At 41.4% G+C, this 26,959-nt stretch overlaps 1 protein-coding gene across 3 annotated transcripts in view; it reads left to right on the top strand.

Moving 5' to 3' along the window:
- Window positions 1-26,959, top strand: part of GPBP1 (GC-rich promoter binding protein 1) — a 61,443-nt gene that overhangs the window by 15,346 nt on the left and 19,138 nt on the right. Inside the window, exons 3-7 of one of the 3 annotated variants that reach the window (XM_058680235.1) lie at window positions 7,569-7,688; window positions 21,380-21,500; window positions 21,615-21,838; window positions 23,705-23,771; window positions 24,806-24,865. In XM_058680235.1, the coding sequence (XP_058536218.1) occupies window positions 7,626-7,688; window positions 21,380-21,500; window positions 21,615-21,838; window positions 23,705-23,771; window positions 24,806-24,865 (535 nt within the window). In that variant the 5' untranslated portion in view covers window positions 7,569-7,625. The remainder of the gene's footprint in view (window positions 1-7,568; window positions 7,689-21,379; window positions 21,501-21,614; window positions 21,839-23,704; window positions 23,772-24,805; window positions 24,866-26,959) is intronic. The other 2 variants (XM_058680236.1, XM_058680237.1) reach the window with 2 other exon arrangements.

Genomic DNA, 26,959 nt, shown 5'->3' with positions numbered 1-26,959 from the left:
CTTTGAATCGGCTTAGCTCTTGTGGCCACTTGGGGAGTGAATCGGGACAAACGATCTTTCTTTTCTGTATATCTGACTTTTCAGTAAAAATAGATAGATCTTAAAAAAAATTCATGCCCATGTGAATTACATTACTAGGGTGAAGGTTTGAGGAATAGGGGAGATTGGATGAGATCTTTGTTTCCATTTTTTTGTAATATTTATTTATTTTTATTGGAAAGGCGGATATACAGAGAGGAGAGGCAGAGGGGAAGATCTTCTGTCTGATGGTTCACTCCCCAAGCGGCCACAATGGCTGAAACTGAGTCAATCTGAAGCCAGGAGCCTCTCCCAGGTGTCTCCCACGCGGGCGCAGGGTCCCAAAGCCTTGGGCCGTCCTTGACTGTACTCCCAAACCACAGACAGGGAGCTGGATGGGAAGTGGGGCTGCCAGGACCAGAACCAGCGACCACGTGGGATCCCAGCGCATTCAAGGCGAGGACCTTAACCACTAAGCCATTGCACCAGGCCCTTTGAGGAGAAGCGGCACTCAGCATCCTAACTGAATCATTACTTAGTGATGGAGAATGGCCACCTGTTCCCATCTCGGAACCTGATGTGGAGCATGCTCGGAGGGTATTGCTCAGGTGATTTCAGTAGTTCTGAAATGCTGTGCATCTGGACTTCCTGCCAATGCCATCTTCAGCAACTCAAGAGGCCCAGTTCTGATACATGCACTCCACAGTCAGATCACAGATTCTGTGCTTTTCTCCATGCTTGGAGTTCTGAGTCTGGTGGTTCAGTTGGGGGAATCTCCAGATAAACCTAGTCTGGGTTGGGCTCAGTCCTGATTCCTGTGTGTGCCAGCCATGTGGGGTGTGGCTCAGTCCATCACCGGCTTTAGCCTACATATACCTTGGTTGTGATTGCTGGGTCAGTTCTGTCTCTAATCCCTTCTCTTACACAAACCAATGGATGCAGCAGCCCAACCCTAGCCTGCCCACCACACACTCGACCCTCACGTACACCAGTGGGAACTTCTGCGCAGTTGGAGCTACACGAGTAATCTCCACAAGGCCTTCCCCCAGTCCTGGTTCTGATACATGATGCTGGTCTGCTCCTTCCCGCGTCCCATTTGGCTTTTGTATACACCGATGGGTGCTGGCCTAGGTCAGCCCAGCCAACCCCACTATCCAGCCCATACTTAATGGTGGCAGATGCTGTTGCTTGTACAGCCAGGTCTACTCTCAGCCTTGGTTCTGCTCACCAGTGGGAGCTGTAGCCCCTAAGAGAGGTTCCCACAGTATCCCTACTAGGCCCACTCGTAGCCCTAGATCTTGAACTTTCTAGGTTGTTCTTCGGTCTAGCTTGACAGGACTTGCCTCCATTCCCAGCACTTGCCAGCTGATGGCTGTGGCAAAGCCCAAGCAACCTGCCTTTACTCTGGCTCATGCATGCACCTCCAGCATGCATAGCTTAGCCCAGCCTGGCTCTCCCTCTAACCCAGCTCACAAGCAAGCCATTATGTGTTGTAGGCCTGCCTAGCCTGACCTGCCCCCAGTCCCAGTTCTTACGCTCACCAGTGGGAGCAGTGGCCCAAAAGGGGAGGTGTCGTTGCCCCCTGACTGGGCTTGCTACCCCTTGACCAGCCCACACATATTCCGTTCTGGGTCTTCCTATGTGATCTTTAATTTTGCATGAGAGTCAGCAGTGAGGTGGCTCAACCATGCAACATTTGTCCTGAGGGCAGACCAGACATCTGTGAACTCAGTTCCCCAAGATTGGGGGGCTTGTTGGTCTGAGGCAATCCACCCTGACCTATTTCTGGCCCTGGTTCTCATGTGTACTGGTGGTGCAGTGGCCTGGCCTGTGGAGACCTTCCAGACATTCCTACTTGGCCTGTTTTTATAGGCTTGGCTAAGAAACTTGGGGTGGTGAGATGCCTTGGTTTTCTTTCCTAATGTAAGTAAAGCATAGAAAGGCTCTGAGTTAGGAGGTGAATATAGGAGAATAGGAGACAAATAGAATTGCTGTTAACAGGAGCATTAAGGGCCCGGCGGCATGGCCTAGCGGCTAAAGTCCTCGCCTTGAAAGCCCCGGGATCCCATATGGGCGCCAGTTCTAATCCCAGAAGCTCCACTTCCCATCCAGCTCCCTGCTTGTGGCCTGGGAAAGCAGTTGAGGATGGCCCAAAGCTTTGGGACCCTGCACCTGCGTGGGAGACCCGGAAGAGGTTCCAGGTTCCCGGCTTTGGATCATGGCGCACCGGCCCGTTGCAGTCACTTGGGGAGTGAATCATCGGACGGAAGATCTTCCTCTCTGTCTCTCCTCTCTGTCTCTCCTCTCTGTCTATCCGGCTTTCCAATAATAATAAATCTTAAAAAAAATAATAATAATACAAAAAAAAGGAGCATTAAAATGGAACTGCAGAACTTTTTTGCAAGATAGATTTTTTATTTTTGTATCTAAAAGCAGTCTTTTGGGCCCGGCACGGTGGCCTAGTAGCTAAAGTCTGCCTTTCATGCCCGGCAATCCCATACAGGTGCTGGTTTTAATTCCATCAGCTGTTTCCCATCCAGCTCCCTGTTTGTGGCCTGGGAAAGCAGTCAAGGACGGCCCAAATCCTTGGGATCCTGCACCCATATGGGAGACCTGGAGGAAGTTCCTGGCTCCTGGCTCCGGATCGGTGCATCACCGGCCATTGCGGTCACTTGGGGAGTGAATCATCGGATGGAAGATCTTCTCTCTGTCTCTTCTCCTCTCTGTATATCCGACTTTGTAATAAAAATAAATAAATAAATAAACAAAAGCAGTCTTTTGTCTAATAGTTCTCTCTGTAATGACATGGCTGGGGGGCAGGCCAAAACCAAGAGCCAGGAACTCCATGGCATCTCTCACTGGATAAGTAGGGACCCACATAAGCCATCTTCTACTGTGTTCCCAGGCCTGTTAGCTGAATTAGAAGTGGAGCATCTGGGACTTGAGTCAGCACTACCATTTGGGATGCCTCTGTTATAGTACTAGCTTCAAGATTTTTTATTTATATTTTTTAAAATTTACTTATTTTTATTGCAAAGTCAGATTTACAGAAAGACAAATCTTCAATTTGCTGATTTAAATCCCATGTGGCTGGAATGGAGCCGATCTGAAGTTTTTTCCAGGTCTCCCACGCAGGTGCAGTGTCCCAAGGCTTTGGACCATCCTCTGCTGCTTTCCCAGGCCACAGGCAGAGAGCTGGATGGGAAATGGTGCAGCCCGTATATGAACTGGAGCCCTTGTGGGATCCTGGTGTGTGCAAAGCAAGGACTTTAGCCACTAGGCTACTGCACCAGAACACCCCTTTTGATTTCAGCTTTTAAAAAAGGATTTATTTATTTGAAGGTCAGAGTGACAGTGAGATTGAGACATAGGGAAAGAGAGATTTTTCATCCACTTGTTTGTTCTCAAATCCTGCAACAGCCAGAACTGGGCCAGGCTGAAGCCAGGGGCCAGGCACGGTATCTGACTCTCAGGTGATAGGGATTCAAGTACTTGAGCCATATCTTCTGCTTCCTACACAAATTTATCAGAGAGCTGGATTGGAATGGGTGCATCTGGGATTTGAACCAGGCTCTTCAACACAGGATTTAGCTGTCTCAAGAGGCAGCCCAACCCACTGTGCCACCACACCTGCTCTGGGTTTCAATCTTTTGTCTCAGCACAATAAACAGATTTCAGCATTTTTATTAAAAAGGCAGAGATGGAGACAGGCAGACAGACAGGGATCTTCCATCCACTGGTTCACTTCCCAAATGCTTGCAACAGCAGAGGCTGGGCCAATCCAAAGCCAGGAGCCCAGAGTTCATATCTGTCTCACTTGGATGTCGAGGACCCAAGTTCATCACCTGTTGCCTTCTAGAGCATATAGTAGCAGGAAGCTAGAATCGGCAGCATAGCTTGAGCTAGACTTGGGTGCTCTGCTGTGCAATGTGGGAATCCTAAGTGCTGTGTTAAATGCCTTCTGCTGAACTTGTCATTCCATGTTCTGCAGGCTTCTTGAAGTGCCTTAATTTATTTAGCGCAGCCTTTGCAAGAATATTTTCTGCTTTCTTTAAAAAGGTATATTCTCTTTCACTCTTTCACCCTCAGTCCCTTTGCCTCAGAGTCGTCAGGTTCTAAGATTGAGCTCTGCTAAATCTCATTAATCTGTGCAGCTTAGTAAGAAATACTGGAATTGCTTCTCCAAAGTCCAGTTTGATTTAAACGTCCTCTGGCAATATTTCTTCGGCATCCACTCCAGTTTAAAGAACTTGGGTCATTGTCTCCTTCATTCCCCCCCTTTTTAAAAGATTTATTTGTTTGAACGTCAAGATTAGAGACACACGCACACACACCCCCTCCATTTGCTGGTTCAGTGCCCAGGAGGCTGCCAGGGGTGGACCAGGCTGAAGCCAGAGGTCAAGATCATCTTTGCACTTCCCCACTTGGATGGCAGAAGCCTGAACACTGTGGCCGTCCTCGACTGCCTTTTTCCAGGCTGTTAGCAGGCAACTGGATCAAAAGTAGAGCAGCTGGGCTACAAACCAGTGCCCATTTGGGTTACTGGCATCACAGGTGCTGATTCTGCACTACAGCGCTGGCACCTGCACTTGATTCAGTTTTGGAGCTAACAGTCTGTTTTGTACATATGTATCTATACATACTTGCATGTGTGTTTATATATGTATGTATAAATATCTGCTGATGGATATTTGGGATTAGTTGTGAATCATGCTGCTGTCAACATTGAAGTATGTATTTGAGTGTCCTTTTTTTTTTTTACGATTTATTTATTGTTTATTGCAAAGGCAGATATATATAGAGAGGAGAGATAGAGAGGAAGATCTTTTGTCTGATGATTCACTCCCAACAACTGGATCTGAGCCAATCTGAAGCCAGGAGCCAGGAGCTTCTTCTGGGTCTCCCATGCCTGTGCCGGGTCCCAAGGCTTTGGTCCATCCTTGACTGCTTTCCCAGGGCACAGGCAGGGAGCTGGATGGGAAGCGGGACCGCTGGGATAAGAACCGGTGCCCATGTGGGATCCTGGTATGTGCAAGGCGAGGACATTAGCTACTAGGCTACTGTGCTGGACCCTTATTGTAGTTTGGTTTGCATTTTCGTAATGGCAAAAAAGTTAAGTATATTTCCTGTGCTTATTGATCATTTATAGAAATATCTCTTAAGTGCTTTACTAATTTAAAAAGGGGATAGGCATTTTCTTGAGTTGTAAGAATTTTTATATTATGAATACTGGGACATATTTTCTCCCTTTCTATTTGTATTTTTATTGTTTAGATAATGTTCTTTCAAAGATGTTTTAACTTTTCATGGAGTCCTGAGTATTATCTTTTCTCTGTACTCAAAATATTATTGTCATATGTGAGAATCTGTTACCAAATCCAATATCATGAAAGTTTATTTTTATGTTTTTTCATAGTGCTTAGATTTAAAGCTTTGTTTTGTTTTCAGTTATGGAGCTGATGTGAGTAGAAGTCCAGTGGATAGCTTGTTTCAGTACCATTTGTTCAAGAGACAGTTCCCTGTTGAAGTATCATAGCACTCTTGTTGAAAGTCAGTTGGCCATACATGTGTGTGTGACTTCTGGTCTCACTTGTGTTTATATCCATCGTAAGCCTCTATTATAATGCTTGGATCACTGTACTCGGTAGTAAGTTTTGAAATAGGAATGAGTATGCCTGTAACTTCCCTGTCTCTTCTGTAAATCTGATCTGCCTTTCCCATTAAAAACAAAGGCTTTTTTTTTTTGGTTGTTGTTGTTGTTAAGGAAATATGTTTGTTTTTACTAAATAAAGGTAACAGAAGGAGTGGGGGAAGAGATGTTCCATCTGCTGGTTCATTCCCCGTATGGCCCCAACGGCCAGAGCTTAGCTGGTTGAAGCTGGGAGCCAGGGTGTTTTCTGGTTCTCCCACGGGCCCAAGACGCCATTAGCAGGGCCGCCAACAGCACTACAGGTGAAAGATTAGCTTGTTGGGCCATTGTGCTGGCTCCTGTCATTTTCTGTTTTAAGAACTGTTATTTCTTTTCCTGTTGTCCTTTACTTTTTTAAGATTTATTTATTTGAATGAGTATGCACACTTTACTTCAAAGACTTACACACTCCATTTGAAAGAGAAAGTGAGAGTGAGAATCTTACTTGCTGGCTCACCTTCTAAAGGGTTGTAACTGGTACTCTCTGAAGTCAGGAACATGATCCCAAGTACTTGACCCTTCATCCCCACTGCTTTTTCAGGCCCATTACCAAGGAGCTGGATTGGAACTGTAGCAGCTGGGTCTTGAACCCTCACACTCTCATATCGGGTTGCAGGGTCACAGATGGCATCTACACCTTTGTACTTAAACGATTATTGGCCTGGGTTCGTGGTGTCCTTATTTTGTATCTTTAATTTCTTCTAAATTTGTATTTAGATGAGATTTTAAATTGTTTGTGGTGGGGTAACATATATCTCAGATAGTGCTGTGTTTTATATTGTCTTAGCATTTTATAGCAGAAAGCAATTGAGTAATTGTGATTTTTTTTATTTTTATTTACTTTTATTTTGTGACTGAACTTTTTTTTTTTTAAAGATTATTTTTATTGGAAAGTCAGATATATAGAGAGGAGGAAAGACAGAGAGGAATATCTTTTGTCCAATGGTTTACTCCCCAAGTGACCGCAGTGGCTGGTGCTATGCCGATCCGAAGTCAGGAGCCAGGAACTTCCTCCAGGTCTCCCATATGGGTGTAGGGTCCCAAGGCTTTGGGCCGTCATCAACTGCCTTCCCAGGCCACAAGCAGGGAGCTGGATGGGATCCCGGCACGTTCAAGGCGAGGACTTCAGCCACTAGGCCACAGCGCCAGGCCCTGTGATTTTTTTTTTTTTTTAAAATAGCATTTGTTGCATAATTTAACTCACCAGTCCTGAGTGTATAATTGGAGTTTGACAAGTACTGATGTAGAATGATAACCTCAATGAAGATAATACCCCTATTTCTGAAAAAATTCCCCTATTTGCACTCCTCTCCCTAATAGGCCTACTTCTACTTTCTCTCAGTATAGTTTTGCCTCTTCTAGATATTCAGGGTGTCAGTGGACAACATTTCAGTAAGCTAAGTTTATAAAGATCTTAATTGACTTTATTGTTCCAGAATTAGGCAACATCCCATCCTGTAAAATAGTGTTCTGGTGTGCAGATAAATACTTGAACAGAATCAGACTGAATAAGAGATAAAATAGGAATGGATTGGTTCCAAGTTTTTTTCAAGATATGTACAGGACACAATAATAAAGAAAATGATTGGCTAACAGTCTGTTTTCTATTATTATTGTTATCACTCCATTTATTTCTGGGAAGGTCAGATAACAGTTTGGTGATGTGGATATGAGAAATGCCATTTTGGTTCCTAGTCTGGTCTGTTGGACTGTATTTCAGGAGGTTAGTGCATAGCAGTGACCTGCTGTAAGTAACAGTTAGGAGTGGAATCTTACACTGGTAGATCACTGTAATTTAAAGGAGGAGATGATTCTGGCCAGGAGCTCCAGGTCTAATGACTTCCATTTTTATGTGTGACAGGGACTTGCCATGAGGTGTTGAAGCCTTGTTTCCCTGAGTTGGAGAGACTGGACCTAAATGGCGCAGCATGATTTTGCTCCAGCCTGGCTTAATTTTCCTACTCCACCATCATCAACAAAGGTACTCTTTCCTGCATCTCTTTGTCTTTTTTTGTCTACTCCTTCACTCATTCTACACAAATGTAATTAAAATGTGAAGGCTTAATGTCTTTGCAGCACAGTTTGTTTGTTACCATTCAAATTATTTTATATTTATTAATTTTGTTGTTAGTGTTCAGTGTACCATCAACATATTAAATCATTTACTTCAGAGTTGTCTTTTGTAGTAATCAAAGGGCAACAAACTTTAGTTTACACCAGACACTTTGCTGATTTTATACAGTTTTTTTCTGTAATACTTTTAAGTTATGTTGATTGCTATGTTAAGTGCTAATGATATCCAGTATGCCTGGTATGGTTTATTGTGTGCAAGGTGTTTTACCAAACTATCCAATTAGAGTATAATTCCATGAATGTGAGGATTTATTATTATTCCTACTTTTTGCCATTCTAATTTTGAATGAATTGAGCTTTATTCGCAGAAGGCAAGTGAAATGACTGAGCTCTAGACTAAAATGTGTGGCCTTCATCGCTGTATGGGAAAGATAGCTTTATCATGGCCCGTATTTGTGTCTTCTCATCTCTTGGTAGAGCTAGCTACCTTATTGGATATCATTCTGTTGCTTGCTGACTGACTCATTTCAACTGTGTTCTGGAACGTACATTTCTCTCTTCTGACCGTTTAGCTGCGTGAGGTTAGTTTTTGAGGCACCTCTTGGGAAGGTGTTGTGATTCTACCTCTTGTTTTGCCTTTCTCCTGGGTCTCTGAATTAGCTGGCATAAAGCCTTCATTTGTTGCCTTTAGTTGAGATGAGCTGCCTATCTTTTTTTTTTCTTATCACCAGCCTCTCTTGAGTTCACCCCAAGGCTTTCTTCTCCTTTACTTCAAACAAAATGAGTTCTTTTGAGGAGTGCTTCTTAGTTTGGGCAAAAACTGAACCACTCCTTTGCATTGGGTGGAGCAGTGGCCTCTAAACTCAGTGTGGAACCTCTGCCCAGTTAGGCAGCCAAACAGGACAATTGGTGCCTCAGTATTCTTGGACTAAATCTAGGGTGGAGCTTTCAGCTTATGAGTGGGAGATGGATAGGGGTAAGGGGTTTGTCTAATCTAGTCTGTGTTTATCAGACATTTTGCTTCTTTAATTGGAGTTGCTGTAGATGAGAAGTACTGACATCCTACCCCTCCCAGTGAGCAATACAATACCCCTTTTGTGGAAATGAAAGTTCTAAAACAAATAACATAATCGAATCTAAAATGCACGTATATGCATACACTTTGAAGTCCTTTGATGTATCTAGAATAAGTTTTCCCCCAAATAAATTCGTAAGGCTTTGAATGGTACATGATTGGAATTTCTACAATAATGTGAAATTTACAGTATGGTTACATATCAGGATTAAGAAAATGTTCATTTTACTTGAATGTAGAATACATTGCACAAATTTAGAAATGTAAATTGAAATCCTATTTCAAGATTTACTAATAGAAGGTGCATTAATGACTTATTTTTTAAAATGACTTATATATTATTGGAAAGTGAGAAGATATATACAGAGAAGAGAGAGACAGGAAGATCTTCTGTCCCCTGATTCACTCCCCAAGTGATTGCAATGGCTGGAGCTGAGCTGATTCGAAACTAGGAGCCCAGAACATTCTCTGGGTCGCCCACGCAGGTGCATGGTCCAAAGGCTGTGAGCCATCCTCGACTGCTTTCCCAGGCCACAAGCAGGGAGCTGGATGGGAAGTGGAGCTGCTGGAATTAGAACCGGCGCCCATATGGGAACCTGTCGTGTGCAAGGCGAGAACTTTAGCCGTCAGGCTACCTTGCCAGGCCTGATTTTCTTAAATCTTAAGATGAACTTTTAATATAATTAGATAATTCATTATAAAGCATCACCTAAAGTATAAATATCTACATTATGTAAATCCTTAGTGATACTTAATATATGATGAAATCTTTAATTCTTTTTGGACTCTAATGCTTAATATAAATGGAGAGACTCGGGATAGTTTTGATTCTTGGAATTTATAAATAGCTGTTTTAAAGATTCATTATATTTTTTTTAATTGGAAAGTCAGAGAGAAGGAAAGAGGAAAGGAGAAACCAACAGGAAGCAGGGAGCTGGATGGGAAGTGGGGCTGCCAGGGTTAGATCCATATGGGATCTTGGCGCTTGCCAGGCGAGGACTTTAGCCGCTAGGCTGCTGCTGGGCCCTGTTTTTCCAGTTTTGATATTTTATCTTGTCCTAATGAATGAGTTTGGCTTTAATTACCATAATGTTTTACTTTCAGTTTAATTTCCACCTTTTATTTTTTGTTCTCGTGTGTTGATGTAAACTAGAGTGTAACTGTCAGAATTGCACTTGGTAGTTTTCTGAGATGTGTAATATTTTAGCCCCATCATGTGGTGAAATTTTAAAGTGCAGGTTTCTCATGCTGTCTGCATTAGAATAATGGTTTGTAAGCTATAGATGGTATTTCATGAACAGAGAGTTTTACAGTTTTTTTAAAGAACTTTTTAATTTTTATTAGAAAGACAGTTATACAGAGAGGAAGAGAGACAGAGAGGAACAGCTTCCGTCCAATGATTCACTCCCCAAATGACTGCAACGGCCTGGGCTGGGCTTATCTGAAGCTAGGAGCTTCCTCTGGGTCTCCCACATTGGTGCAGGGTCCCAAGGCTTTGGGCCGTCCTGCTTTTCCAGGCCACAAGCAGGGAGCTGGATGGGAAACAGGGCTGCTGGGCCCTAAGAAATCCCGTGCAAGGTGAGGACTTTAAGCTGCTGGGCTACTTCTCCGGGCTCTTTACAAGTTTTTTTGTTTACAGGTAGATATTAAATATGTTTTTATGTCTATGGCACAAAAATGTTTTTTTTTTTTAATCTTTTTCCTTTTTAAAATTCCACTGAAAAATGTCAGTTGATAGCAGTTGATTTTCCATCATGTATCAGTGTGTTCTGGTCTGCACTTTGAAATTAACATTTTTGTTATTGAATAATGAGCTAATTGTACCTGAAAAATTCAGATACTTAGGAAATTACTTTGGTCTTAGTGTCTTACTTTTCTCATCATCTTAGCCCACAAAAGAAGGTTGAAATAATCCCCATGCTGTATAACTTCATGGTTGTAATTTAAAAGAAAAATAGATCCATGGTGGGATATTGTTTTTTTTTTTGTTTGTTTTTTTAAAGAAGAGTGCTACAAAGTAGAAGTAAAATGGTATTTTTCCACCTTTTCCAACAAAACAAAGTAATAAACCTGTGAATTTCCACTATATTCTCATATTTGTATCCAGTAATGTGTAGTTATTCCAGTCCCGGAGAGTGTAGTAAGTAGCACTTTAATGCTTTAATGGCTTTTTTTCAGTGCTCCAAAAATTGATTAAAACTGATTAATACTGAATAACATTTTATCTGAGCAACTTTTGCTTTACGCTATGTGCCATTTGTATTTTTTAGGTCAAGAGTATAAAAATTCAAACTGATATTTGTGTTTGTTGAAACTGTTATGTAGAAGTAGTTTATTGTGTAGTTTTTTGTTGATATTCAGGATATCAGAGAAAATTGAGGAAAAAATTAGAGTTGTTTCATAAGACAACCCAGAGTCACTGGGTATGTGTGGTTTCTGCCTTGTTCATTGTGATAATTACTTACTGCATACTAATTATTGTGAGGAACATTTTACAAGTTGAAAGAATTCTATACTAGAAACATGCAATTTTCCCCTTACTTTTGTTAGATAAGTAATGTAATATTTGTTAGCTAAGAAATGTATTAAAGCTATAGTGGAAAACCATGCGCCCTTTTTAAGTAGAAAAGCTTAAAATTTATGGTTTTGTTTGTTTGTTTGTTTCTGAATTGTTTTGGGAATAGACTCAAGAAAGTGAAGTGCCAGTGATCTATGCATGTACTATTAATGGTTTTTATTGTAGTTTAAATAACTGAACAAATAGTTGCCGGAGTTGTTTTGGTGAAGTTTGAGGACAGTGTCTCCAATATCGAGTGTGTGTGAGTGAGAGAGAGATGGAGATTGCAGGAGTGCAAGTGTTGAGGAGCAAGGCTGTAATACTTAGGAGTGGTGTATACATAATACAGTTCAACACAGCACACAGCAGGTACTAACTGATGTCAAATGCATTATTTTGATTTGGCTAGCCATGTTTAAAAATCAGTAGTTCCTAATCTTAAGTCCTCATCCTCTTTCCCAAGTGAGTTTCTCCTTTTGAAAGACCCTGTTGAGAATTACCCATATTGTTCAAAAGTGAATGTTGAATTTGTTGGTGTTTGCAGGTTCTGTTAATCAGTCCTTGGGATTTCCTTGGGATTTCACTGCCACTAAAGTGAAACAGATCTTAAAATTTTTTTTTGTAAGAACATTGACTGCTTTCTTTTTTTTCAAGATTTATTTATTTTTATTACAAAGTCAGATATACAGAGAGGAGGAGAGACAGGAAGATCTTCCGTCCGATGATTCACTGCCCAAGTGACCGGGCCGGTGCTGCACCGGTCCGAAGCCGAGAGCCAGGAACTTCTTCCAGGTCTCCCACATGGATGCAGGGTCCCAGAGCTCTGGGCCGTCCTCCACTGCTTTCCCAGGCCACAAGCAGGGAGCTGGATGGGAAGTGGAACTGCTGGGATTAGAACCGGTGCCCATATGGGATCCCGGTGCGTTCAAGGCGAGGACTTTAGCCGCCAGACCACACTGCCGGGCCTATAATTTTTTTTTAATATTTATTTTTATTGAAAATTCAGATCTTACACAGAGAGGAAGAGACAGAAAAATCTTCATCTGCTGCTTCACTAAGTAGCCGCAATGGCCAGAGCTGAACCCATCCAAAGCCAGGAGATTTTTTCGGATCTTCCATGTGGATGCCGGGTTCCAAGGCAATGAGCTGTCCTTGATTGCTTTCCCAGGCCCTAGGCAGGGCGCTGGAAGGGAAGTGGAGCAGCCGGGACATGAACCAACATACTTATGGGATCCCAGTGCATGTAAGGGGAGGCTAGTGTGCCCGACCCCATCAGTGTTTTTTTTAAAACTGCTTTTACATCTCTGTTTTGCTTAGAATATTTTTTTTCCCCATCTCCCACTTCTCCTGGCTAGCTTATTCATCTTTAATCCCTCAGCTCATGAGTCACCTCCAGGAATGTTGACATTTTTCTCTGCGCCTCAAGGGTGATATGTACATGACATAGATGCCTCTCTCATTCCTGGAACCCACTAAATAATCCATTTAATCCTCTTTGCTTTGTTATTTTTACTAGGTTAGACTATAGATTCGTTGAGAGTAAGGACAATTATTTTTATATTCTTTGGGATCAGTCTTTTCAGTATCTCTCTGTAGTCAGTTGTAGGAAGTTGCTGTCTTTTCAGAGACTGCCTGATTTTTCTGTGGAGTACATCTATGTTGAATGTTATTAGTTAACTACTAGTGGGCCAGGCTGGGAATCTCTTGAATATATTTGTAGGGTAAAGTCTTAGGAATAGAATTGTTCTGTCAGAAGGTAGGCATGTATTTATTATAGTTTAAACTGTTCTCCAAAACGTCTGTGCTGTTGATAAAATAGTGTTATAGTTTTGAGGTTGCTAGGCTTTTTGATTACACTGAAAAACTTTCATATATTTATATATTTCTGTAATTGGTGAAATTTGTTTTGCCTCTCATTGTTTAGTTGCGATGTTTTGAGGACCCACCTTTAGGATGTTACTATAATGCCTTAGTGATTTGTAATTTAATTTTGTATTAAGGGATTTGTTATTGCAGCCTGTTTGCTTTGGTAGAAAAATTTAATGAAATATTTTAACATATAAAGATGTGTAGAGAATAATTAGATATTTGTTAGAGTCCTTACATAGTCATAGCTTAAACATTATGGAGATTAAAGGTATATAATCATTCTGTTATGTTTTTTTTTGTTAGCAGGTAATTTATTTTTTAAAGAGTTGTTCGTTTTTATTGCAAAGTCAGATTTACAGAGGGGAGAGACAGAAAGGTCTTCTGTCCTAATTTCACTAACCAAGTGGCTGCAGTGTCTGTAGCTGAGCTCATCGAAAGTCAGGAGCCAGGAGCTTCTTCCAGGTCTCCCTTCCCTTGCGGGTGTAGGGATCCAAGGCTTTAGGCAGTTTTTTACTGTTTTCCCAGGCCACAAGCAGGGAGCTGGAATGGAAATGGAGCAGCTGGGGCATGAGCCAGCACATACAAGGTGAGTGTCAGCCACTCACTAGGCTATCACGCTGGGCCCTTGAGCTGAAGTTTTAAAATAAGAATTGCGAACAAAATTAGGGGGGGATAGAAATTCCCTCTTAGGGACACGGCTCCAGAGAGGCCTTGGAGCTGGCTGCACAGTCCCTGGCCTAGTTACCTGGACAAGACCCCAGTCCCTCCCTGTCACTGGTGCCCTCCCTGTCCAGCTTGTGGTTTGCTGGCCTGATGGATGTGGGTCAAGGCTGAACTGGCCAGGGACCTTTGATCTCCTTCTGCCCACTCACTGTCCTGTTGCCACAGGTCCCTCAGTGTGAAGGTGATCATAGTGCTGACTCCTCTCTGGCCTGTGGGAACCAGGCTCCCCAAGTCGCCACAGTGGCTGGAGCTGAGCAGTCCCAGAGCCGACAGCCAGGTATTTTTATAGGTTGTCGATCTTTGATTATAAATAAATGCATTGGGGCCCAGCAGCGTGGCCTAGCGGCTAAAATCCTCGCCTTGAAAGCCCCGGGATCCCATATGGGCACCGGTTCTAATCCCAGAAGCTCCACTTCCCATCCAGCTCCCTGCTTGTGGCCTGGGAAAGCAGTCGAGGATGGCCCAAGGATTTGGGACCCTGCACCCATATGGGAGACCTGGAAGAGGTTCCAGGTTCCCGGGTTTGGATCGGCGTGCACCGGCAGTTGCAGTTACTTGGGGAGTGAATCATTGGACGGAAGATCTTCCTCTCTGTCTCTCCTCTCTGTATATCTGACTGTAATAAAATAATAAATAAATCTCTAAAAAAAAATTACAAAAAATAAATAAATGCATTTTCACTGTTTCTTTGATATTGGATTTAAGTGTCATGAATTGGCTTTTCATGTTCTTTATTCCTTTGGCTCGCTTAAACATTGGTTTAGGAAACCTATACATATATATGTTCTGTAGTATATTTTTTTTAATTTAAAAAATTTTTTTTCAATTCCTTTTTTTTTTTAAAGATTTATTTATTTTATTACAAAGTCAGATATACAGAGAGGAGGAGAGATAGAGAGGAAGATCCTCCGTCCGATGATTCACTCCCCAAGTGAGCCGCATCGGCCTGTGCACGCCACGATCTGAAGCCAGGAACCTGGAACCTCTTCCGGGTCTCCCACGCGGGTGCAGGGTCCCAAAGTTTTGGGCCGTCCTCAACTGCTTTCCCAGGCCACAAGCAGGGAGCTGGATGGGAAGTGGAGCTGCCGGGATAAGAACCGGCGCCCACATGGGATTCCGGGGCGCTCGAGGCGAGGACTTCAGCTGCTAGGCCACGCTGCCGGGCCCTCTGTAGTATATTTTTATTTGCTTGGAAAGCTGAGTAACACAGAGGGGCAGATAGAGAGATATTTGTTGATTCATTTGCTGCATGGTCACAAAGCCAAGGTTCAATTCACCTGAAGCCAGGATCCTAAAACTCCCAGCTTGGTCTCCCATACATGAAGGCCATAGGCCCGTGGACTCTGGTCATATTCTCCTGCATTCCCACGTATGTTAGCGAGTGGATTGGACTCTATTTTATGAGATGCTAGCATCACAGACAGCTGCTGTGCTACTAGGCTGACCCCACATTGAAGTTTTTAAATGTATAGTTAGAATAGGAATAGGCTCCCAAATTCATGCAGACATTTGAAGTTTCAGTATCTACCAGCATCTTCCTTAAAGTCCAGTTATGGGACCCGGCACAGTAGCCTATCGGCTAAAGTCCTTGCCTTACACAGACTGGGATCTTATATGGGTGCCAGTCATGTTTTGGCAGCCCTACCACCCATCCAGCTCCCTGCTCCTGGCCTGGGAAAGCAGTCGAGGACTGCCCAAAGCCTTGGGACCCTGCACCTGTATGGGAGGCCTGGAAGAGGCTCTGGGCTCCTGGCTTCGAATCAGCTCACCTGGTCTTTGCAGCCGTTTGGGAATGAATCAGCAGACACAAAGATCTTCCTTCTGTCTCTCCTCTTCTGTAAATCTGACTTTCCAATAAAAATAAACAAATCTTGTTAAAAAAAATCCAATTATGGTGTTTAGGGGATAGGACCTGTGACATTATTACATCACTGTGGATTTGCCTTTGAAAGGGTATTGTTCACAAGAAGCTTGAATATTAAAGAGTGAATTAGGCATTGGTGAGCGCGATCTGTTTTCTGGCTGGCCCTATGATTCATCCTCTGTACATTTCTGCCGTTGCCATCTTCTGACCTTACCAGATTACGAAATGCAAGAGGTGTGGGGCCTACCTGATTTGGACCTCTGAAATTGCAAGCCGAAATATATTTTGTTTTCCTTCACAAATAGCTCAACTTAGGTATTCCTTTGTAGTAATAGAAAGCTAATGTAATCATTCTCATGTTCTTTCATTTCTTTTGTTTCAGTAATTATATTGCAGCGCCTCTGGTACTTGTTACTGTTTTAATTACTTTTTCCAAAGACAGATTTATTTATTTATTTATTTATTTATTTATTTATTTATTTATTGGAAAGTCAGATTTACAGAGAGAATGAGAAATAGCGAAAAAGATCTCCCATCTGCCAGTTCACTTCTCAATTGTCCGCAATGGATCTTCTTCCTGGTCTCCCACACGGATGCAGGGTCCCAAGACTTTGAACCTTGCTCTGCTGCTTTCCCAGGCCAATCAGGGAGCTGGATGGGAAGTGGAGCAGCTGGGATACAAAGCGATGCTCATGGGATCTCGGTCCGTGCAAGGCGAGGACTTAAGCCACTAGGATACCACCAGGTCTTTATTTGTTGTCTTACTAAAGCCTTGGTTACATATAAATTTTCTTAAGCTTTTTTTTTTTTCAAGATTTATTTATTTCCATCTAAAGTCAGATTTATAGAAAGAATGGCAGAGACAAAGATCTTCAGTCTGCTGTTTCACTCCCCAAGTAGCTGCAACAGATGGAGCTAAGCTGATCCAAAGGCAGGAGCCAGGAGCTTCATCGGGGTCCTCCCACGTGGATGCAGGGTCCATATGGGTTTCCAGTGCTTGGAAGATGAGGATTTAGCCAATTGAGCCATTGCATAGGGGGCTTGCCTATGAGAAGTGTTTATCATTAAGGCGAACCCTTGAGTGAATCTTGGAGGCTTTGTCAGTAAGGAGGGGAGAGACTACTTAGACAAGTGTACTTTCTCGTTTTGCTGTGTGGTATTAGTGAGTTAGTTTTGCCTTTGTCTCTGGCTGTGATGTAACTTGGATATCAATATTGGTTCTGAGGAGTAGAATGCTGAGCAGTTCGTGCTCTGCACCTCCCACGGTAAGTTGCTCACTTCCCAGGTGTTGGATTATTAATTCCTTGCCAAAACCATGAAATTGGTGTGTCTGATTCCAATGGCTATATCTTTAAAAAAAAAATCACCGTGCAGCTTTTTATCCAGAGGAGTCTTCTGCCATTGGGATGTGGTACAGTTACATAATCTGCAGCTTCTTTTTATTCCATTATTTTTATTGGTATAGAAAGGTATTAAATGAATTATGTATGTACTTAGTAACCATTGTCTTTCATTATTGGATGCCAAGTCACTTCAGGAGAATCCAGTGGCTAAGCCACAGTAAGTTGGAAAACTGTTGGTCAGAGATTTGACCTGGACTCCAGTTGCTCTCAGGGGAAAGGAAGAGACATCAGGTCCAGAGTTACTGATTACATAATCCTCAGGTTTTGAAATATGTCCATGTGATCTAATAACTTTTCATACTTCATACTGTCTGTATCCAGGTAGTTGGTTGTAAGCGGATATTATCGTTGGTTATACTTTTTACTCCTTGGTCAGATTGTTTTACTAAGGTGTGAAGAGGTATGGGAAGTAGAGTTCTGACTTGTTTCAAGTTCAGTTTTCAAGAAGGCTGTTTGTAATGCTTCATGGTACTAAATGCATGTGGATGGTAAGGGAACATGGAATATCGATAGGTTAGATTTTGGCCTTGTAAGGTATTTTCCCACTGTAGGTTATCTTTTTATTGACAAAAGGCATACTGTTAGCATACTATCAGTGGTTTGTATTGCAAAACAACATGTTATAAATTTAATTGTAATGTCCATGGGAGTGTGGTCAGAATTAGCTGATCACACTCTAACAGCAACAACAAAATTGTGACCTAAAAAATTTCAGTAGTGTTCAGTAAGTTAATACTCATATTACTCCTGATGCCAGTCACTTAGTAGAATTGGCCTTTATTGTGAAGTTTTTATTTTTATTTTTTGTTTTTAGTTTTTTTAATCAGGCATATTTACAGGGAGAAGAAGATAATGAGAGAAAGATCTTCTGTCTGCTGGTTTACTCCCCAAGTGGCCGCAGTGGCTGGAGCTTAGCTGATTTGAAGTTTCTTCCAGGTCTCCCACGTGAGCACAGGGTTCCAAGGCTTTGGGCCATCCTTCCCTGCTTTTCCAGGCCACAGGCAGGGAGCTGGATGGGAAGTGGAGCAGCTAGGACAGGTACTAGCAACCATGTGGAATCATGGCACTCGCAAGGCGAGGGTTCAGCAACTAGGCCACCACACCAGCCCCTATTGTGAACTTTTAAATAAGAGATACAGATGCAATAGCTCTACCATTTCCATTTGCTTTGGTTTTTTTTTTTTAAAGATTTATTTTATGTTAATTACGAAGTCAGATATACAGAAAGAAGGAGAGACAGAGGAAGATCTTCCGTCTGATGTTTCACTCTCCAAGTGGCCGCAGCGGCTGGTGCCGTGCCGATCCGGAGCCAGGAGCCAGGTCTCCCACGTGGGTGCAGGATCCCAAAGCATTTGGGCCGTCCTCCACTGCTTTCCCAGGCCACAAGCAGGGAGCTGGATGGAAAGTGGAGCTGCCGGGATTAGAACCAGTGCCCTATGGGATCCCGGTGCGTGGGACCTTAACCACTACGCTATTGCGTCGGGCCCTGAGTACAGATTGCTAATGGACTATGGAGATAAGCTAATGGAGCTATAAGATAGAAGAAAAACTACTGTTATTGCTGTTTTTTTATAAATATTTATTTATTTTTATTACAAAGTCAGATATACAGAGAGAGGAGAGAAAGAGGAAGATCTTCCGTCCAATGATTCACTCCCCAAGTGACCGCACCGACTGGTGCTGCACCAGTCCTAAGCCAGGAGGCAAGAGCTTCTTCCCGGACTCCCATTTGGATGCAGGGTCCCAAGGCTTTGGACCGTCCTTGACTGCTTTCCCAGGCTACAGGCAGGGAGCTGGATGGGAAGTCGGGCTGCTGGGTTTAGAACTGGCATCCATATGGAATCCCAGTTGTGTGCAAGGTGATGACTTTAGCCACGAGGCTACCATGCTGGGCACCAGCTTTTATTTTTTTTAGAATTAGATTTATTTATTTTTATTGGAAGAAAGTCTGGGTTCCTGGCTTCTCAGCTCATCTCCAGCTGCTGTGGGAGTGAAGCAGCAGATGGAAGATCTTTCTCTGTTGTCTCCTCTCTGTATATCTGCCTTTCCAACAAAAATAAGTCCTTAATTAGAAAGAAAAATCAGGCCTGCGTTACATGATTGTCCTAGAATTCTGTACTATTTGTGCTAAGTATCCTGTTGGATAAGAATCACTTACCAATGTGTGCATTCCCTGAACAGGAAAAGTTTTAACATTATCAGTATAAGCATGTATCAGTGGTACCAGTGCTAATCAAAAACAGTACATTGAGTTGACATAAATGCCTCGCCTTTCCAGGTTACTTTTTTTCTTTTGCTGAATTTTTTCCAAATTCTGGCAACCAAAGTGAGTCGTTACAGTACCATTTTCCTCTAAATTGACACAAACTATAGAGTAACATAGATATGTGAGGAAACATGAGCTAAAAGCTTTTCATGAGTGACATGATCCTTCAGCTGGGAATGTGGTGAGGGGGCTTCACCCTTTGGTGTTTTCATGGGTGACTGTTACTGCCTTTTTCCCCCATCCCTTGATCATTTCAGCCACCCCAATGCTTGGTATCATCCTTATGAAGTTAGGTGGAATGCTGATTTGGGTGCTTGTGGAAAACAACTATATTAAGTTTCAGTCTTTCCCCTTAAGTTCCTTGGCATTCGAAACTTTGCCCTTAAAGCAGCTGGGTCTGACGTGCAGGGTGGAGTTAGGGTGCAGGGTTGTTGAGAGAGAGATCTTCACCCACTGGTTTATCCCCAAGTGGCTGTAATTGTCAGAGCTGGACAAGGCGGGAGCCTGGAATGTTATTGGTCTCTGAGTGCAGAGGTCCAAGTGATTGGGCCATCATCATCTGCTGCCTTCACAGAGACATCAGCAGGAAGTTGGATGGGAAGTGGGGCAGACAGAACTTGATCTAGTGTCCATAATGGGACACTTGCCCTGCAGGCAGAGGCTTAATGTGCTACATCCCACAACAGCCCTGTAGACACCATAGCTTTTAAAAAGAATAACAATAAATATATTATTATTGTTGTTGTTGTTAGTTGAAAGGCAGCTATACAGAGAGGAGGAGACACAGAAAGATCTTCCGTCTGCCACCAATTCACTCGCGAAGTGGCCACAGCAGCTAGAACTAAAGTGGTCTGAAGAAGCCAGGAGCTTTGGGTCTCCCACGCAGGTGCAGGGTCCCAAGGCTTTGGGCTGTCCTTGACTGCTTTCCCAGGCCGCAAGCAGGGAGCTGGATGGGAGTGGAGCAGCTGGGATATGAACCTGACACCCAAATGGATCCTGGTGCTAGCAAAAAGCAAGGATTCAGCCACTGCAAAATTGGCATTGGGCCCAGACATAGTAATTTTAAGGGCCCAGCCTCACAGGATTTTTTTTTTTTTATGTCAGATAGCATTTGTAAATATTGGGTTCTTAGGTTACTGGAAATCCAGGAAGATAGTTATGTGTCATATTGTCACTTGTTTCCAGTATGTTTTATTTTCTTTTTAAGAAAAGATGTATTTATTTGGAAGGCGGAACAGTACACACACACATTTGGTAGGCAGAGATACTCATACTCACATGCATGCGAAGTGGGAGTGGAAGGAGGAAGAAAGGTTCCTTCCGTTGGTTCACTCCCCAGATGGCTGTGGAGCCAGCTCTAGGCCAGAGCAGAGGTAGCAACCAGGAGCCTTGTCTGCATCTCTACATGCGGAAGTGCTTGGACCACCCCCTATTTTCCTAGTCCATCAGCAACATTCGCAAGGAGCTGGATTACAAGTGGAGCATATGGGAATTGAACTGGTGCTCATATGAGATTCCAGAATTGCTGGCTGAGGCTTAGCATACTATGCCACCAGCACCAGCCATGGTGCATGTTTTCATCTTGAAAATTTTTAGACAAAGTCAGTTTTTAGCAAATAGTTGTTGAGCTCTTTCAAAAGGTGTTCGTGTTTATTAGGTAAGTGGAAATAGAACAGTATTGGAGGAAATATGTTGTATTTAGTTACCAACCATCATATACCTTGCAAACAGTGACAGTATTTCTTGTAAGTACATAAAATTATTGAAAGTATGTTAATTTGATTCGTTACCAGTTTTGTAAGGTTATTTTATTTAGACTGTATATATTGCAATTTGTTTCAGTCGTCATTGAATTTTGAAAAGCATTCTGAAAACTTTTCATGGACAGAGAATCGATATGATGTCAGTCGTCGACGACACAATTCTTCAGACAGCTTTGATTCTGGTGTTGGACGTCCTGCAGGTAAAACACTGAGAAATTATAGTTTTTCTTCATGGCCATTGAAGAGTGTTTTGTATGTTTGGTCTAAACATAACTATCTTCGAATTCATGTTACTTTACCATCATTACATTAAGGTAACTTTGGAAGGAAAGAGAAAAATGGGTGGCGTACACATGGAAGAAATGGTTCAGAAAACGTAAATCATCGAGGAGGATACCATGGTGGGAGTTCTCGGTCTCGTAGCAGTATTTTCCATTCTGGAAAAAGCCAAGGATTGCATGAAAACAGTTTACCTGACAATGAACATGGGAGAAAAGACGACAAGAGAGAACGCAAACAGTTTGAGGCTGAAGATTTTGTAAGTATTTCATAATTTTGAGAGTTTCTGTCTGCTATTTAGCATCAGAGAACTCAGTTACTATGTCCTACTAGTATATCTCATTTTTATATAGGGATCACACTTAGCATGCATTTGCATAGCTAGCTTTTAATTTGTACATTTTTTAAAAAGATTTACTTATTTTATTGGAAGAAAGACAGATGTACAGAGAGGAAGATCTTTCGTCCGTTGATGCACTGCCCAAGTGGCTGCCATGGCTGGTGCTGTGCCGAGCTGAAGCCAGGAGCCAGGAACTTCTTTCTGGATCTCTGACGTGGGTGCAGGGTCCCAAGGACTTGGGCCATCCTCGACTGCTTTCCCAGGTCACAAGCAAGGAGCTGGATGGAAAGTGGAGCTGCCGGGATTAGAACGGTGTCCATATGGGATCTCGGCACATTCATTGTGAGGACCTTAACCATTACACTATTGTGCTGGGCCCTGTACATTTTTTTTTTTTAGTATTTATTTTAATTCGGGCCCGGCAGCATGGCCTAGCAGCTAAAGTCCTTGTCTTGAACACCCCGGGATCCCATATGGGCGCCGGTTCTAATTCCGACAACTCCACTTCCCATCCAGCTCCCTGCTTGTGGCCTGGGAAAGCAGTTGAGGATGGCCCAAAGCCTTGGGATCCTGCACCTGTGTGGGAGACCTGGAGGAGGTTCCTGGCTCCTGGCTTAGGATCGGCATAGCACCGGCTGTTGCCTGCACTTGTAGGGTGAATCATCGGATGGAAGATCTTCCTCTTTCTCTCTCCTCCTCTCTGTATATCTGCCTTTCCAATAAAAATAAATAAATCTAGGATTTATTTATTAATACATAAATCTAAGAGACAGGAAGATCTTCCCCAAAGGGCCGCAACGGCTGGAGCTGAGCCAATCCCAAGCCAGAAGCCAGGAGCTTCTCCAGGTGTCCCACAGGGGAGAATCGGCGCCCATATGGGATCCTGGCGCATTCTAGGCAAGGACTTTAACCACTACACTGTCGCACAGGCTGAAAAATAAATAAATCTTTAAAAAGAAAGCAAACAAATTTGGTATGTATTTGTGTGTGTGTGTGGGGGGGTGTCCTCTAGCTGGTAGTTAGTCTAGATAGAAAGCATTAAATTTTTTCCCGCATTTATTCATTTAGAAGGCAGAGTGAGTTCCTTCACCAAATGCCACAAGCAGTCAGATCTAGACCAGGCAGCAGACAAGATCCAGGAACTCCATCCAAATTTGCCATCTAGGTAGCATGACATATATCCATCCTCCATTGCCTTCCCAAGGCACACTAGCAGGAATCTGGATGGGAAGTAGAGAAGGTGGCAGTCCTATATGGGATGCTCATGTTGCAAGCCAGAGCTTTACTCTTTGCCAGAGTATTCAACCAGATAATAGCTGTTTTCATGTTAAACTGAATAAGCTTGACAGAGGTTTTATGAGTGTTTTTTTTTTTTTTAAGATGTTTTTATGTATTTGAAAGAATTACAGAGTGGGATTTTATATGTGTTGGTTCACTTTTAAAATGATTGCAACAGCCAGGGCTGGGCCATGCTAAAGTCTGAAGTTTCATCCGCCTCTCCCTCATGGGTAGCAGGGGTCTAAAAACCTGGATCTTCTGCTACTTTCCTTGACTATTAGTAGGGAGATGGATGGGAAGTGGAGTAGCCAGGTCTCAAACTGGTAGCTCTGTGAGATGCCAGTGTAAAGGCATCAGTTTAGTTTGTGATGCCACAACAGTTACCCTCAATCATTAGTTTTTAATAGTTAAGAGTTGGTCATAAGTGATTCTTCAGTTACAGGATGTATAATTCTAAGAAGTTTGAGGTATTTAATTATTTAAGTTTTTTCTTCCTCTTTCTCCTAGCCATCGTTAAATCCTGAATATGAGAGAGAGCCAAATCATAATAAGTCTTTAGCTGCAGGTGTATGGGGTAAGTTTTTTTTTTTTTTTTGTAATGTGTCTTTGAGGGATACAAATTATTGATACTTGTAGATTGAATTTTTTTTGTGTTTTTTGAAGAAAGACTAGAATAACATTTTCTTTTAAAACATGTTGTTTTGTTGTGGTAAGCTATCAAAAAGTCAACCTTAAAAAAGAAAAATCTGGTAGAAGAAAGGTTTTAAATAGTTGATTTTTCACTTACTAGTAGAATAATGAATTTGGATATTTTTGAAATGTGTAATAATGTGGTTGATATATTGGCATAATTTCAAAAGCATCCTAATTTAAAACAAAAAAAAAAAACCTTAGTTTAAAATTCTAGTTTGCCAAATTTGAAAGCTAGTTAATTGGAAAATTGTGTTCATAATGAGACAGGAAATTAAGCTTTATATCTAGGAAATGGCGATGTTTAAACTATTACAAAATGGGTGAATTTGCCATTGGTGCTAGTCTATATTTGAAGATTCCAGTTTGGTTTTCAAAACTTAGAGTTCTTTGGTATTAATTCCTCCTCTCCCTCACCCCTCCCCCCCTTTTTAAGCAACTGTTAAATTTAAATTTGATATTTTATAGAAGATTAAAAGTATAAATTAGATAGCCTTTTAAAAAGTTTAAAATAATGGATATTTTTATAGCAAAATTCTAAAAAATTTGACATTTGAAAAATTATATTTATTTGTCATGCCAGATTCAAAGATATTGGTATCACTTTGGAACTTTTAGATATCTGTTTATATTTTTCTATTCAAAATCAACTAATTGTTAGGAAAAGGGTTGTGGCTTGTGACAGCATAATAGTTCTGCAAATAAAGGCATTATTTTAAACTTTGCCACTTCCTGTCTTTTTTCTTAAATGTTTTATTTATGGGGCAAATCTCTGAATTGCTGTTTTGTTTTTGTTTGCTCTCCCTTTTTACTTTAGGACTTTTTGAGGGTGGGGGGGCGGTCAGACATTTGTTAGAACCATGTAAATGGAATTGTTTTTTCTGTATTGCAAATTAGTATTTCTACCACTCTCCCCAGGCCTACACGCCCAGACACACACATACCCAACCAAAAAAATCTCCCAAGCTCCTCTCTTAGGTATGTTTCCTTATTATTCAGTTTTTCTGGGAACAGCTGATTGCATACGAATATAGAGCCACCTGAAAAGTGTTCAATAGAATCTCTAAGATATTAGGAATAATTTTAATTTTATTAAAATGAAAGTAAATAAAATCAAGAATGTCAGTGAGCATTTGTCATATTAAACTACTTTTAGATACTGTTGGTACTGATCTTTGGTTGATTTAGTAATCTTAGAAATGAATTAAAGGCAAAGCATTTTTGAAAATAATGAGACTAGAATGTGTTAATATATAGATTGGTTCTGCTGTTTCAGGATTGTTCTAAGGGTATTAATTTAAAAGGTATTTAAGAGGAAAATGTACTCTTAACTGTGTTTATATAAAATAAGATGTGTCTGCATTAAAAAAACAAAACAGGAAAATAGTTAATTGTGACGTGGTTGTTAAAATCACTAGTCCTGGCCACTGGGATAGAACGGAGCTCTGTTTGTGTCACACTTCACTATGCCTGTGTCACTTTCACCCTGGGTTCCAAAGTATTGTTTTCCCCACTACAATATTTATAATAGCTATGTTACTGTGGAAGAGGAGACAGTTTTAGGAAAGCCGTCAATAGGACTTTTCTAAAGGTACTTCCTTCCAGGTAAGTAAAGATTTACTGAAAATGCAGTATGTATTTTAAAAAAAAAAGCAATTTTCCCCTAAAAGTATAATTTTGTAAATCAAAAATTTGCAAAAATCTAAACATAATATCCCAATCCAAAAGAAAGAAAGAAAGAGGGAAAAGAACCTTGAAGGAAGATAATTAATCCATTTAAATAGTTTCATAAAATTCAGCTGTATTTAACTTGACTTTATTGGAAATACCTTTCCTGTAGATTATTAGTATAATCTCAATTTTTTGGTGTATAAAATTTGATTATCTTCATGTTCTTAATTACAAATTCAAGGTAATATTTCATGTACTTTGTGTAATTGAATTTACATTGTAAGGGGAAAAAGAGTGATGTGTATTTTAAGTGTTTGCAGTTGGAAAAATAATGAGTGCTGACTTCTGTGATCCAGCAGGTCTTGTTGATTGTGTTTGCATTGCTGACTTGTTATCAGAATGTATTGGCAGAACATAACACTTAATGTTTAAGATATTTCAGTGAAAATTTTCAGTTGCTAGTTAATTAACTTAGAAATTACCAGAGTGTTTTACTGTTTAGGTTATTTTGAAGATTCCTAATCTTTGTATTTAGTATATTGCTTGTGTGCCTAAGGGTTTGTGTTAAGGTGGTTTTTGTTCCTTTGTTTTGTTTCGCCTTCAAATTGAGGGCAAATTAGTGACTAATTCATAAAGATAAGTTGTTTTCTGGAGAATTTAGTTATCTACTGTGAGAAATCCTTAATCATATTACGGATTTTTAATAATCCAGTTGTCAAAATTCAGTATACAGAGGAAATTATAGCTGTAGATTTACTTTGTTCGTTTTTTTTTTTTTTTTTTTTTTTTTAATTTGAAAGACAGAGCTATAGAAAGAGAAAATGACCCAGAGAATGAGATCTGTCCACTGGTTTACTCCCCACATGGCTGCAGTGGCTAGATGTGGGCCAGTCAAAAGCAGGAAGAAGAATCGGGAGCTTTCTGCTGTCCTGTGTTGGTGCATGGGCCAAGTACTTGTGCCATCCTTTATCGCAGGCACATTAGTAGCACACTGTCTGTCTTTATGGGATGCTGGGGCTGCAGGCAGTGGCTTACTCTACTACCTACTTCGACACAGCACTGGCCCCCAAGCTGATATATTTATAGGTGTGGAAAGAGGATGAAAAGCAATCTAATACTGTATGTTTAAAGTTATTGGTCAGATTAATAGTTTTTTTTGGTGAGGATATTGGAAAAATAATATGAAAATTCAGTAGTAGAGTATGAATTTTGTGTTTGAACGTAAATTTGAATATGAGAATGCCAGACTTACGTAATCTTGAGGTAATAAACAAACAGTTTGTAGAAGGAAATTAGTTTATAGTAGGATGTCATAAATTTTTAAAAACAAGTAGTTTATAACTTTATACGATTTGCTTGTTGACTGTGTAGACAGTAGTATTTAAGAACTTCAATGGAAAG

The sequence above is a fragment of the Ochotona princeps genome, chromosome 23, assembly GCF_030435755.1.
Source record: "Ochotona princeps isolate mOchPri1 chromosome 23, mOchPri1.hap1, whole genome shotgun sequence".
In the NCBI taxonomy this organism is placed as follows: Eukaryota; Metazoa; Chordata; class Mammalia; order Lagomorpha; family Ochotonidae; genus Ochotona; species Ochotona princeps.
Note: the sequence above shows the minus strand (reverse complement) of the source record. Positions and strands in the feature narration are given on the sequence as shown.